This window comes from Mobula birostris, chromosome 5 (assembly GCF_030028105.1).
Source record: "Mobula birostris isolate sMobBir1 chromosome 5, sMobBir1.hap1, whole genome shotgun sequence".
In the NCBI taxonomy this organism is placed as follows: Eukaryota; Metazoa; Chordata; class Chondrichthyes; order Myliobatiformes; family Myliobatidae; genus Mobula; species Mobula birostris.
The window spans coordinates 19,598,621-19,614,443 of record NC_092374.1 but is presented as its reverse complement, the minus strand read 5'-3'; the positions used below and the strand labels follow the sequence as shown (position 1 = coordinate 19,614,443).

General features: G+C 41.6%; 1 protein-coding gene across 2 annotated transcripts in view; it reads left to right on the top strand.

Annotated features, from left to right (window-relative positions):
- LOC140197193 (proteolipid protein DM beta) overlaps positions 1 to 15,823 on the top strand; it is a 271,447-nt gene that overhangs the window by 226,283 nt on the left and 29,341 nt on the right. For both annotated transcript variants that reach the window (XM_072257118.1, XM_072257116.1), the window contains exons 4-5: positions 12,740 to 12,893; positions 13,738 to 13,814. In XM_072257118.1, the coding sequence (XP_072113219.1) occupies positions 12,740 to 12,893; positions 13,738 to 13,814 (231 nt within the window). The remainder of the gene's footprint in view (positions 1 to 12,739; positions 12,894 to 13,737; positions 13,815 to 15,823) is intronic.

Sequence of the window (15,823 nt, the reverse complement as noted above, 5' to 3'; positions counted from 1 at the left end):
TCGGATGGCATTGGTCACTGATGCAACCTACGTATTTCAATGTGTGTATCGGTGTGCATGTGATAAATAAAGCTAACAGAGTATCGAGGCATGACTGTGCAGGTGTGTGGACATCAGCGAGTTGGACCAGAGGGAAGAATTTAAAAGGAGAGCATTTTTTTCCTCAGCAGTTTAATCGAGGCATGACTGCACAGGTGCATGGACATCAACAAGTTGGACCGGTGGGAAGAATTTAAAAGGAGAGCATTTTTTTTATCCACGGTTTGATCGAGGCATGACTGCACAGATGCATGGACATCATCGAGTTAGACCAGCAGGAAGAACTTAAAAGGACAGCATCTTTTTCCTTAGCAGTTTAATCGAGGCATTACTGCACAGGCACATGGACATCAACAAGTTGGACCAGTGGGAAGAATTTAAAAGGAGAGCATTTTTTATCTGCGGTTTGATCGAGGCATGACTGCACAGACGGGATGTGTTCAGACTGATGGTTTGAGATGTGTCTATTTTAATGCAAGGAGTATCATAAACAAAGTGGAGGAGTTTAGAGTGTGGATTAGGGGCAGGTATGGCTACTTAGAGTGCCAGGCTTTAGATGTTTCAGAAAGGACAGGGAGGGGGCCAAAAGAGGTGGGGGCTGGTCAGAGATAGAGTCACGGCTGCAGAAAAGGAGGAAGTCATGGAGGAATTGTCTACTGAGTCTTTGTGGATGGAAGTTAGAAACAGGAAGGGGTCAATAACTCCACTGGGTGTTTTTTATGGACCACCCTATAGTAAAAGTGACAGTGAGGAGCAGATAAGGAGACAGATTCTAGAATGGTGCAATAATAACAGGGTTGTTGTAATGGGAGATTTTAATTTCCAATATTGATTGGCATCTCCCTAGAGCAAGGTGTTTAGATAGGGTGGAATTTGTTAGTTGTGTTCAGGAAGGTTTCCTTACACAATATGTAGATAAGCCTACAAGAGGAGAGGCTATACTTGATCTGGTACTGGGAAATGAACCTGGTCAAGTGTCAGATCTCTCAGTGGGAGAGCACTTTGGAGATAGTGATCACAATTCTATCTTCTTTACCATAGCATTGGAGAGGGATAGGAGCAGGCAAGTTAGGAAAATGTTTAATTGGAGTAATGGAAATATGAAGCTATCAGGCAGGAACTTGGACGTATAAATTGGGAGCAGATGTTCTCAGGGAAATGTGGCAAATGTTCATGGGATATTTGCCTATTGTTCTGCATAGGTACATTCCAATGAGACAGGGAAAAGGATGGTAGGGTACAGGAACTGTGGTGTACAAGGGCTGTTGAGAATCTAGTCAAGAAGAAAAGAAAAGCTTACAAAAGGTTAAAAAAACTAGGTAATGATAGATATCTAGAAAATTATAAGGCTAGCAGGAAGGAGCTTAAGAATGAAAATAAGAGAGCCAGAAGGGGACATGAGAAGGCCTCGGCGAGCAGGATGAAGGAAAACCCCAAGACATTCTACAGGTATGTGAAGAACAACAGGATAAGACATGAGAGAATAGGACCAATCAAGTGTGACAATGGAAAAGTGTACAGAACTGGAGGAGGTAGCAGATGTACTTAATGAATACTTTGCTTCAGTATTCACTATGGAAATGGACCTTGGTGATTGTAGGGATGACTTAAAGCGGATTGAAAAACTTGAGCATATAGATATTAAGAAAGATGATGTGCTGGAGCTTTTGGAAAGCATCAAGTTGAATAAGTCACCGGGACCGGATGAGATGTAACCCAGACTACTGTGGGAGGCGAGGGCGGAGATTGCTGAGACTCTGTCAATGATTTTTGCATCATCAATGGGCATGGGAGAGGTTCTGAAGGATTGGAGGGTTGCGGGTGTTGTTCCCTTACTCAAGGAAGATAGTTGAGATAGCCCAGGAAATTTTAGACCAGTGAGTCTTACTTCAGTGGTTGGTAAGTTGATGGAGAAGATCCTGAGAGGCAGGACTTATGAACATTTGGAGAGGCATAATATGATTAGGAATAGTCAGCATGGATTTGTCAAAGGCAAGTCATGTCTTATGACCTTGATTGAATTTTTTGAGGATGTGATTAAACACATTAATGAACGTAGAGCAGTAGATGTAGTGTATATGGATTTCAGCAAAGCATGTGATAAGGTACCCCATGCAAGGCTTATTGAGAAAGTGAGGAGGCATGGGATCCAAAGGGACCTTAATTTGTGGATCCAGAATTGGCTTGCCCACAGAAGGCAAAGAGTGATTGTAGATGGGTCATGTTCTGCATGGAGCTCGGTGACCAGTGTTGTGCCTCAGCGATCTGTTCTGGGACCCCTTCTCTTGATGATTTTTATAAATGACCTGGTGAGGAAGTGGAGGGATGGGTTAGTAAATTTACTAATGACACAAAGGTTGGAGGTGTTGTGGATAGTGTGGAGGGCTGTCAGAGGTTACAGCAGGACATCGATAGGATACAAAATTGGGCTGAGAAGTGGCAGATGAAGTACAACCCAGATAAGCGTGAGGTGCTTCATTTTGGTAGGTCAAATATGATGGTAGAATATAGTATTAGTGGTAAGACTCTTGGCAATGTGGAGGATTTTGGGGTCTGAGTCCATAGGACACTCAAAGCTGCTGCACAGGTTGACTGTATGGTTAGGAATTCATTCAGTGTATTGGCCTTCATCAATCACGGGTTTGAGTTCAAGAGCCAAGAGGTAATGTTACAGCTATTACCCAGGTCAGACCCCCAGCTTGGAGTACTGTGCTCAGTTCTGGTTACCTCACTACAGGAAGATGTGGAAACCATAGAAAGAGTGCAGAGGAGATTTACAAGGATGTTGCCTGGATTGGGGAGTATGCCTTATGAGAATAGGTTAAGTGAACTTGGCCTCTTCTCCTTGGAGCAATGGAGGATGAGAGGTGACCTGATAGAGGTGTATAAGATGATGAGAGGCATTGATCGTGTGGATAGTCAGAGGCTTTTTTCCAGGGCAGAAATGGCTAACATGAGAGGGCACAGTTTTAAGGTGCTTGGAAGAAGGTACAGAGGAGATGTCAGGGCTAAGTTTTTTACGCAGAGAGTGGTGAGTACATGGAAAAGACTGCTGGCAACGGTTGTGGGGGTACGATACGGTCTTTTTAGAGACTCTTGGATAGGTACATGGAGCTTAGAAAAATAGAGGGCTATAGGTAACCCTAGGTAGTTTCTAAAGTAAGTACATGTTCAGCTCAGCACTGTAGGCTGAAGGACCTGTATTGTGCTATAGGTTTTCTATGTTTCTATGTTGCTATGAGTCATAAGTCTAGCACAGAAACAGGCCCTTCGGCCCATCCAGTCTATGTTGAACTGTTTAAATTGCCTAGTTCTATCAACCTGCACCTGGGCCATGGAACTCCATACCCCTCCCATCTATCTACCTATCCAAGGGCTATGGTCTGTGACTTTAATGATCTGTTCTCCACCACCCTCAGGAGCAGAGATTTCCAGAGATTCATTACCCTTCAATAGAAGAAATTTCTATGCAACTCAGCTTTAAATGGGCAACTCCTTATATTGTGTCCAAGTCCACTATCGTAAGCATCTCAACTCCTACCATAACAAGCCACTTGGAATCTTATACTGCATGCTTGAGTAATATCACTTCCTCGTTCTTCTAAACTCCAAGGAATCCAGACCTAAATCCAGACTGGAAGCCTGGCATAAAAACAGCTCAGGCGCATCTCTAGAAAGGAAATAAGGAGTTAGCATTTCACCACAAGGACCACTCATCAGTTTAGAATGTACACTGTGCAAAGGTCTTAGTCACATAAATATAGTTTAGGTGCCTAAGCCTTTTGCATAATACTGTAGTAATTTTACGTACTGCTAAAGTAAAAATTACAACAAATTACATGATATATGTGAGTGATGATAAACCTGATTCCGACATGGGTCTCTATTGAGGACTGAAGTTGGAAAGGAGGAAGGGAGAGCAGAATCATGGTTGGGAGAAGGGGATGGGAGAGGGGAAAGGGTGGGAAGCACAAGAGAGATATTCTGTATTGGCCGATAAACCAATTGTTTGCAATCAAATGACCTTGCCTGGTGTCTCAGGGCTAGGTATGTCTGCACCCACACCACTCACTGTACTCCACTCCTTCTCTGCCACCTGTCCCACATGCTTCCCGCAACGCTCCACCCTTGCAACTCCCAACATCTTTTGCTCCCACCAGATTTACAAATTCACTGTCTGCTCTACGTTGACAAATACAGTACTGTCCAAAAGTCTTAGACACCCTAGCTATATATGTGTGCCTAAGATTTTAGCACAGAAATGTAAGAGGATGGGAAACTTAAAACACTTATTCAAATGTAAAAGTAAATTTATTTAAAAATTACATATATGTCATCATATACAACCCCGAGTTTCATTTTCCAGTGGGCACAGTCAGTAAGCCCATAATAGAGTCAATAAAAGACTGCACGAACTTGGGCGTCCAAACCGTATGCAAATGACCACAAACTGTGAAAATACAAAAAAGAAGGAAATAATAATAATAACTAACTAAGCAATAAATATCAAAAAACATGAGATGGAGAGTCGTTGAAAGTGAGCCCACAGGTTATGGGAACACTTCAATGATGGGGCAAGCGAAGTTCAGTGAAGTTATCCCCTTTGTGTCAAGACTCTGTAGGTTGACCGTAATGGATTTTCATGAAGCAGATGGTGTGTGTGAGTCTTGAGGCTCCTGTACCTTCTGCTTAACGGTAGCATGACCCAGGTGGTGGGGTTTCCTAATGACGGATGCTGCTTTCCTGTGACAACACTTCGTGTAGATGTGCTCAGTGGCGGGCAGGACTTTACCCGTGATGGACTGGGCTGTACCCACCACTTTTTGCAGGATCTTCCATCCAAGGGAATTGTTGTTTCCATACCAGGCTGTGATGCAGCCAGTCAATATGCTGTCCACCACACATCTATAGCTGTTGGCCAGAGTTGAGCCACAACTTGAACACCGTGTGCAGGATGGCTCATCACGCTGCGGAAAGGAAGTGATTACACTAGAAAGAGCGCAGAGGAGGTTGAGGAGTTGGTGCCATCCCAGCAGAGTACTAGTGGTGAGGGGAACTGGACCTGGCAGGCATTCCTTTTATCGGAAGCAGAGTAGCTGAAGAGAGATCTTATTTAAAGAATCTCTTTTTCAACAATTTGGAAGATATAGGCTCCCAATTACCAAGTGTTGCTCAGCGCACCACTATTAAGTAGTTGTAATAGGACCTGGCAGAGATCTGATTACCTGCACGTTGTTTTTCCCTCAGGAACAATTCTATGATCCTATCCTGTATGTACAGCCATGATTCACCTGAGACAAGGTAACAGCTAAATTAGCAATCTGTTGTACAACAGATTACTGGAGTATTGTGATTTATTTGAAGCCCCTGCCACAGTGGAACTGAGAACCGTGACTACACCAGTCTAGAACTTTGTCTGTTACTATATGCCCGCCCTGCCTCTAAACAACCCTACTCTGCATTTCACCGCTTTTACGTTCTTTTTTGGCCAATGTTTTCATCTCCATTCGCTCCCTTTTACTCATAGTCTTTTTTGCAGCTGATCCCCATGGTCACCCAGGTTTTACTCTGTCACAAACATCACTGTCCCTCACCATCTGCGCAGGTTAATGAGCTTCATTAATCCCTGTCCCAGTTCTGACAAAATGTCTTCAACTCAAAACTTTGATCATTTCTCTTCCCACAGATGCGTCCTGGCATGCTGAGTATTTCCATCAATTTTTTAAATTTTTGATTTGTTGTATCTGGATCTTTTTAAATATATATTTGTTTTACCCAGTACTATCTGTGATCTGCCAGATCATAATCCCATAAAAGATGGTTAAAAGGTCTAATCTAATGTTGGCCTTCATCCCAAGAAAACTTGGAGTACAAAGGAATGGATTATGTAATAGAATCATAGAGCTTTGATTAATAGTCAATAAGAGCTGTGGATACAGTTGTTTATAGACTTTACAGTGCTCTTTTGGTAGATTGTTACTGGGGCAAGAAGAATTATATTGTAATTATGGTGTATAGGAGCAGAATTAGGCCATTCAGCCCATTGAGTCTGCTCTACCATTTGATCATGACTGATTTGTTTTTCCCTTTCAACCCGATTCTCCTGCTTTCTCCCAGTAACCTTTGACACCCTTACTATTCAAGAACCTATTAACCTCTACTTTAAGTATACCCAATGACTTGATCTCCATAGCCATAAGGCAATAAATTCCACGGATTCACCACCCCCTGGCTAAAAAATTCCTCCTCATAATTGTTCCAAAGGGGTGTCCTTTTATTTCCAGTCTGTGTCCTCAGTTCCTAGACTTTCTCACTACTGGAAACACCTCCTTGTCCACTTTGTCCAGGTCTTACAATATTTGATAGGTTCCCCTCATAAGACCATAAGAGAAAGGAGCAGAAGTCGGCCATTTGGCCCATCGAGTCTGCTCCGCCATTTTATCATGAGCTGATCCATTCTCCTATTTAGTCCCACTCCCCTGCCTTCTCACCATAACCTTTGATGCCCTGGCTACTCAGATACCTATCAATCTCTGCCTTAAATACACCCAATGACTTGGTCCCCACTGCTGCCCGTGGCAACAAATTCCATAGATTCACCACCCTCTGACTAAAAAAATTTCTTCACATTTCTGTTCTGAAAGGGTACCCTTCAATCCTTAAGTCATGCCCTCTCATACTAGACTCCCCCATCATGGGAAACAACTTTGCCACATCCACTCTGTCCATGCCTTTTAACATTCGGAATGTTTCTATGAGGTCTCCCCTCATTCTTCTAAACTCCTCATGCCCCTTCCTTGCAAAGTATTCTAATGGTCTGGATATATAAATATTTGTGTAGACAGAGCCTCATAGCTAACATGGCATTAGTTATGGTAGATCATATCCAACCAGTCTTACGGAGTTTTTCGAGAAGTTTACCAGGAAGGTTGATGAAGGAAACACAGTGGATGTTGCCTACATGGATGTTAGCAAGAGTTCTAACAAAAAAAAACTTTGGAGGCTGGTCAAGAAGTTTCATTGGGTTGGCATTCAGGAGGAAGTTGAATTTGACATTTGCTTTGTGGGAGGAGCCAGAGATTGGTAGTAGATGGTTGCCATCAAGGATCTTTATGAAGACTTCAAATTCACCACCTGTGGTCAAAGTGTCAATGGCTGAGTATGTAAAGACCTTTCATTGTTTTAAGCACTTAATACAGCATGGAGCTAGGCTCAAGTCATCCATGCTGCCCAAGTGTTCATTGAAGCTGGGTCCCTTTGCCCACATTTGGCCCATATCCCTCTAAACTTTTCCTATCCATGTACCTGTCCTATTGTTATTGTACATTTATCATACCCACTTTCAGCCTATAACCCTACAAGCCATCCTCTTCCCCCTCCACTAGGTATTTATTTCTGTAATTCATTGTAAATTTTATTTATTTACATTGTATTGCTGCTCTAACACAACATACTTCATTTCAGATACGTCAGTGGTAATAAATCTGTTTCTGATTTTGCACAGTAATTGAGTGATCCCTTAATCTAACTTGCCAGTTCACTTCAGTTTTAATGCTCTGTTGGTTGCCTTTAGATAATATATGCTTCTTCCGCTAGGAATTTAGAAACTGAGGGATGATTTACATGTGATTTGATGCAAGCGATGAGAAAATCAAATTTATTGGGATGCAGGGATGATTCTTCCGAGGAATGAGGAAGATGGGGTGAGGAGAAATCAGAAGTATGGTGAATGAATGGAGACGTTCTAAATAAAGAAGAGTATTTATACTGCAGACATGTAGGACCTCTTTTCTCTTGTGAGGATCTTAAATTTAGGGGCCATTAATCTGTGGTAGTCTGCAATATAGACAAAGATCTTCAAGGAATGTCATCCTTACAAGGATAGAACGCAAAATTTCTTAACAGAAGAGCAGTTGAGCTGAATAACATAGTGGGAATCTGAATAAATATATACGAGAGGGAGGTGCCAACATTAATGCTGACAGAGCAAGTCTAGGAAGAATGAGTAATGGTGTAGATGGTATGTCCTGACCCCTTCACATGCCTTGCATGAATTGACAGGCAGATGAACTCCATCCCCAATTACTACAGTGACAAAGACGTTCCAAGTTGACTTTCTTTAATGTAGCAACTGGCGGTAGGGTAAAACTGACAGAAAGAAAAACATACAATCAAAAGGTGTCCAAATTCCCATTATGGTTAAGAACAAAGCAAGCATTAAGTATACCACAAATGATATAAAGTAATACACAAGATACTGTATACAAATAAGTTCCAAATATATCATAAAGATAGGCTACTGGTAAGCAAGATGTTGCTACATACAATGAATCTTATGCACATTTTCTCACTACAGGTTAGCCAGAACATGTGGCCCGCATGAATATTCCATCTTTATTTTAGCTGCACACAAACTATTCAAATATCTCTGATTTGTGGAAATATGCATATACATCAATAAATAATAACCCAAAAATTACTTTTACATACCGACGATGCTTTCAAAGACCTGAACGTCAGGATAATGTTGAAAGAAAAGGCACAAACTCTCCCTCAACTCTACATGGAGAACTGTCTCGACGCCTACTGATGATGTCATCAACTACAGACACAGATCACATGACCTAAATGACTGCTATACAAAACTACCAGCAAAGAGTGCTAAATGACAAATAGGATAACTGACTTAAGGCAGCACATGGTGTGTCAAATTGTTTGTGTCTGTGTAGCACAGTTTTATGCTATCAATAAGCATAATAAAGCCAAGGCAGCAAATTTAATTCCCTTGGTTAAAATTGAGCAATTGTGTTGTTCAGAGAGCCAAAAACCATTCTACAAAGCAAATGAGTACGTATTAATTAAAATTTAAACACGGCTAATGAATGCTTGTCAAAGATATATTTTACCTTTGCTAGTTAATCACCAAAGCCTTAGTTGAAAATTTGAAGAGGTTAAGTGGATGAGAGATTAATTTATGAATATTAATTTAAATGGCCAAAGGTTCGGAGGTGGAGTTTGGAGATTTTATGGCATGGAATGTTCTGCTTGAGATGGGCAGAACCCATAAGAGATTGTCAAACAGATAGACGTAAATATGAATATAGAATCATTGAATGGGTGCAGGGATAGGGCAACACAATAGGAATTGGGTCTGCCTGTATCACTATAGTATGAAGACCTAACTCACTGAAATAAAAGCCTTGAGCATTTTACATATTAGAACATCAGAACTTTAGAAAGTTCTTGACAAGAACAAACTATTCGGCACAACAAAGCTTGCCAAATATTTATTCATATAATGTGTTGAAATAACTATATTTAAAGAGAGTGGTTGGTGCGTGGGATATACTGCCTGAGTCAGTGGTGGAGGCAGATACACTAGTGAAATTTAAGAAACTACCAGACAGGTATATGGAGGAATTTAATGTGGGGGGTTCTATGGGAGGCAGGATTTGAGGGTCGGCACAACAATGTGGGCCGAGGGTCCTGAACTGTGCTGTACTGTTCTATTCTATAACTATTTGAAAATCTCTAAGGTACTACTCTCCACTACACAACTAGGTGGTTTGTTCCATGTGCCCGCATCTTCCTGTGTAACAAAATGCTTCCTGATGTCAATCTGAAATCTTCTTTTAACCAATCTCCACCTATGGCACTGTGTCCTTGATGAAGGATTAATTTTAAAGTAGCAGCTTGCATCCTCCTTACTTATACCCTTAATAATTTTGAACACTTCTATCATGTCTCCTCTCATTCTACGTCTACTTAGGCTAAAATGATTTAATTCTTTCAATCTTCATAGCTCATATCCTGCAGACTTGGAATGAGTCTCATTGCCCTTCTCTGAGTTCTCTCCTGTGCCCGCATATTCCTCACAAAATATGGAGACCAAAATTGTACACAGTGCTCACGATGTGGCAAGCACATTATACACCTTAAGAGAACAACTCTAGACTTGAACTCCACTGAGGACATTATATAGCCCAACATTCTATTAGCTTTCCTAGTCACTTCTGTGCATTGTCTAGATATTGATACTGATAGAGTTCTTTGAGGAGGTGACCAGGCATATAGATGAGGGTAGTGCAATGGATGTGATCTACATGGATTTTAGTAAGGCATTTGACAAGGTTCCACACGGTAGGCTTATTCAGAAAGACAGAAGGCGTGAGGTCCAGGGACGTTTGGCCAGGTGGATTCAGAATTGGCTTGCCTGCAGAAAGCTAAAAGTCATGGTGGAGGGAGTACATTCGGATTGGAGGATTGTGACTAGTGGTGTCCCGCAAGGATTGGTTCTGGGACCTCTACTTTTCGTGATTTTTATTAACGACCAGGATGTGGGGGTAGAAGGGTGGGTTGGCAAGTTTGCAGACGACACAAAGGTTAGTGGTGTTGTAAATAGTGTAGAGGATTGTCAAAGATTGCAGAAAGACATTGATAGGATGCAGAATTGGGCTGAGAAATGGCAGATGGATTTCAACCAGGAGAAGTGTGAGACGGTACACTTTGGAGGGACAAACTCCAAGGCAGAGTACAAAGTAAATGGCAGGATACTTGGTAGTGTGGAGGAGCAGAGGGATCTGGGGGTACATGTCCACAGATCCCTGAAAGTTGCCTCACAGGTAGATAGGGTAGTTAAGAAAGCTTATGGGGTGTTAGCTTTCATAAGTTGAGGGATAGAGTTTAAGAGTCGCGATGTAATGATATAGCTCTATAAAACTCTGATTAGGCCACAATTGGAGTACTGTGTCCAGTTCTGGTCGCCTCATTAGAGGAAGGATGTGGAAGCATTGGAAAGGGTACAGAGGAGATTTACCAGGATGCTGCCTGGTTTAGAGAGTATGGATTATGATCAGAGATTAAGGGAGCTAGGGCTTTTGGAATTCAGATTTCCTTCTTGACTATAGCTCTCATATTGTCCTATGCCCTGCGATTAACATCATTACTATTTTTCCTGTATTCATTATGTAGCTAGTATCTCATGGATACTAGCTTTAGATTCTTTTGTGAAAAGGTTAAGCGAGATAGGGCTTTTCTCTTTGGAATGAAGGAGGTAACTTAATAGAGTTGTATAAGATTATGAGAGGTATAGATAGAGTCGATATCCAGCCCCTTTTCCCTAGGACAGCAATGGCTAATGCAGAGGACATCCTTTTAAGATATGCGGAGGAAATATTGGGGGGGGGGAATCAGAGGTAGGTTTTTTTTAAAAAGAGTGGTAAATGCTAAGAATGCACTGCCTGGGTGGTGGTAAAGTCAGTCATATTAGGGTTATTTAAGCAACTCTCAGATAATCGGATGGATGAAAGGAAGATGGTTATGGGCTGTGTAGGAAGGAAGGGTTAGATTAAGTGTGGAGTAGTTTAAAAGGCTGGTACAACATCATGGACCGAAAACCTGTACTATACTGTACAATTCTATGTTCTATGTTCTATATTGCCTCTCAAAATCCAGTGGCTGATTAATTCATCACTTTTGTATGGTCCAGAATCATGAAGCTTCCCTTACTGGTTTAAAGGTGAATTGTGAAGATTGGAGGAAGAGCATTCTACCTGAGGAGAGGAAAGAAAGTGTAGGCAATCAGATATATGAAGGTGGATCCAGCTGAGCATGGACATGATGGGCTGGATGCTCTCTTTACGTGTCAGTGATTTGTTCTGTGGCTGAGACACTGGGTAGCTCACTTTCCTTTGAGTCTGTTACCTGTGCTATAGTTTCACGAACACTACCCTGAGAAAATAGCAGAGACTGTCACACACACAAGTCTCAGTAGCTTAATCTCCCATACCGTTCTGTTATTGCCCATTCTTTCTTGTTGTTGATTAGCAGGCTGGAGCTTTGGGTGAACTGTTAGTTTTTGTGCGAGGGAGGGGTTAGTGAGGGTTAGAGGTTTGTGAGTTTTTCTTTCGTGCGGACGGGGGGGTGGGATTGATATCTTTCTTTCAACTACTTATATGGTTTTCTGTATTCTGGGGCTATCTGGAAAAGAGACAAATTTCAGAACTGTATTTCTGCCTACACACTTTGGTAATAAAATGAAAATGAAATGAAATGGCTCTGACTATTTCTCTTTTGCTTGCAAACAAAAGGAAAGCCAATTCAGTAAAAAAAAATTAAAATCCAGGCAAGACTTGAAAAAGCAATGTTATCTTACAATTCTGTAAGAAGCAGCAATGACATTTGCAGCCCAAAAGTAGGGCTTTCACTTGTCATATCCATATTAATGAAAAGTGAGCTCAATCTTCCCAGATCTTCATTTGTGACATGGCAGGTCACGATTTCTAAATCCTAATCCAGGAACTGTTTAATTGCAGTGGCAGTTTCTGCCTCCACTGTCTTTTCAAGCAGTGAGATACCCTGATGAACTGAGAACTTTTCCTTCAATAACTATCTAATTCCTCAACCAATTACCTTAAACTACCATAGCCTGCCTAGTGACCTCTCTGCCAGACTGAATGAGCCCTGCATTCATTCTGTTATCATTAATTTTTCTTTCATTTCCAAACAGATTCAGTCCCTGATAAAAAAAAAATGAGGAATTGAAGTCATGCATTGGCTTTGCATAATTTGATATACCTCAGATAATCTCCCTCAGTTAAATTTTACACTTCATTAATAACGTACTGTGTCTTTATATTTGGTCTCCAATATGCAACACTTCACATCTGGCCAGATTAAACTCCAATGTCTTCTATTTCAGTTCATCATGCTGACCTACATCTTCATGCTGGCATGGTTGGGAGTGACAGCCTTCACCTCTCTGCCTGTCTTCATGTACTTCAACATCTGGACAGTCTGCCAGAACATCACCATTGCGGATTCCACTGATCTCTGCTTTGACCTTCGTCAGTTTGGTATGTACTGAGCGCTGGTCTCCTCCACTCCCGTTCGCATGTCTGGTTGCTAACAGCCTTCCTTCTCACTTGGAATATACTGAGCACAAAACCCAGATCGAGTCCTCCCAGAGCCAGACTCAGGGGATGCTGATGTGTCCTCTTTCCAATTAGATGTAATACTGTGGTCCCCTTGGTAGTCTCTGGTAGAAGTAAGTTCTTCAATGGGATTCCTTTGAGGGAGAGCTGGGGAGCTCTCCATGGTATCCTAGCCAATAGTTACCCCATTGTCAGAATTACTAAAGCGGGTTGCATGTAATTTGTAACCTGTGAGAATTTCCCCCTGTACAATTGATTGCCGTATATTTCATAGTTACAAGGGCACCCACCCTTTACAAGAAAAGTATTTTGGACACCTGTTGAAATATGTCTTTCCTTTCTTCCCTCCTTTTGCCTCCTTTCTTCCCTCTTTATTTCTTTTCTTCCCTCCTTTATTCTTTTCTCCTTTCCTCTTTCTTATTTTTCTTCTTTTCTTCTGTTCTTCCTGTCCTTACTTCCTGTCTTTCCTCCCATTCCTTTCTTCCTGTACCACCTTTTTCCCTTCCTTCCTGTCCCCCCTTCTGTTCCCTCCTTCCTGTCCCACCTTTCTTCCTTCCTTCTTTCCAAAATACATCATTAAAACAATCAAGTGCCTTGCTTACTAAGCCCCTGTTGATGGTATTTGACAACCGGTTACTAGGATCTGTTACTATGAGCATTCTGATTTAGAGTTAACAATCAGCACCCTGGTTTATTACAACCCTTGTAACAGTGGTGAGATTGTGGTTTCATGATGATTGCTAATCAGCTGATGTTCTCGTTCTAGGTATTGTTCCTATTCTGGAACAAAAAACAGTCTGCACCTTAAATGAGAGCTTCAGCAAGTTGTGCCAATCCACTGAGGTAAGCCCCATTCTGGCATCTTGGCCATCTCCCAGTATATCTGCAAAGCAGTTCCAAATGCATCATGGAATGCACACTTCCTTACTCAGGCTTCATGTCCTCTCATGCTGTTGATCAGGATAATTTATTTCCCATCTGGTTTGTTATGTCAGTTGCAAAGTGTTGTTATGGACTTCTACTCTCATTTGGGGCTGAATACTGTGTCCAGGTATCTGTTGGGAAATCAAGGAATGGGGGATTAGTGAATGATAGGGGAAAATAGGTAAGAGAACAGCCACAACTATATTGCATGGCAGAGAAGCAACGCGAGACAGATGATTATCTCTTGATTCAATTATTTATATTTTAACACTGCTACTGTCTAACAACCTATATAACATTACCACTGAAAAGGCCTGAAGATATTCTGAAGATCATCTGGACCAGTTGTATAAATATAATAGCTCAATGAGCATGTCGGATGCTGGGTATGCTGTGGCAAGTAACTCACCTCCTGATGTTCCAAGTCAGAGACTTGATGCTATAGAATCATACAGCGAAGCAAGCTATTCAGGCCACTTCGTCCATGCCAATTAGTAGGCACGGTTGTGTATTAACCTTTTTGTCCTGTATTCAGTCCATAGCCCTCAATCTCTCAGTAATTCACGTGTTCATTTGGGCACTTCTTAAATGCTGTCAGCAAACCCAGTTTCAACCACTTTCTCAGGCAAAATACTTATCACTTTCTGGCTGAAGAAGGACGTCCTCATATTCCCCATGAATCTCTTCCCTCTTTCCTTAAATATATGTCCTCTGGTTTTATCTATCTCTAATATTGGGGAGAAGTTTCCTGCCACCTACCCTATCTATACCTGCATAATTTTATATACCGGCGTGTCAGTCATGTCACCCTCTTAACCTACTCCATTCCACCGAGAGCTGACCTAGCTTCTTCAGTCTCTCCTTGTAACTGAAATGCTCCTTCCCGGTGAATCCCCTCTCTTGCCTTCTCATATCTTTTCTTCACCCTGATGATCAGAACTGCATGCGGTGCTCCAGCTGAGATCTGCACTTTATTTAAGATTTTATAAAGTTAGAGTATAACCGCTGAATGTCCCAATGAATGAAGGCTGGTATTCCATACATATTTCTAACTTTCAAGGATCTATGAGGTTGTACTCTAAGGGCACCTCTGTCCCTCAATACTCCCTGAGACCCTACCTTTCACAATCAAAATCCCAGGCACATAAGCATTCCTAAATACATCGCCTCCCATTTACTTGGATTAAACCCCATCTGTCATTTATCAGCCCATTTCACCAAAACAGTGACATCTCTCTACTGCCTAGGCTGACCTTCCCCATCATCTACTCTGCCAAACTTTGAACATTTTCATCCAAGTCGTGCATGTATATGACAAACAGCGAAGTGTTTCAATGCCAACCAGAGTCACAAGCATGCAATTAACCATCACCCTTTGTGTTCTATTGCCAAATCAATTTTGAACCCAGTTTACTAACTTGCCTGGAATCCCAGGGTGAATGCAGAGTTCAGCGGCTACTGTCAAGAGGTAGACTCTGTCCAATGCAAAGCAATATTCTTTGATTGTCACCCCCAAAGCTATCTTGGACATTCATTCCTCTACCATCTGCACACAATGGTCCCACTAAGTATTATATACAAGGTAACCACAAAATCTTAATATTTTGCCAGTGCTTCATCATCTCTGGATCTAAACTTTGGAACTTACTGCCCAACAACACCTTGGGATTATTTTTACCAGAATTCTTATGGTAGTTCAAGGAGGCAGCTCCCCACTATCCTCTCGAGAGATAGACATTAATGTTAGTCTTAATAAAGAACAAAGATCTTGAAGAGTGCATGAGAAAGATAGACCCATCTTGGTCTGTTGAAATTCTGAAATCAAGACAGTTAAATTTCTTATGATGGGTGTCAAGTCAGAGCTCACCTTTTCCCAATTGAATAGAAACTGGCCCAGACAGATTACTAATTTGCAATGACTGCCTTTA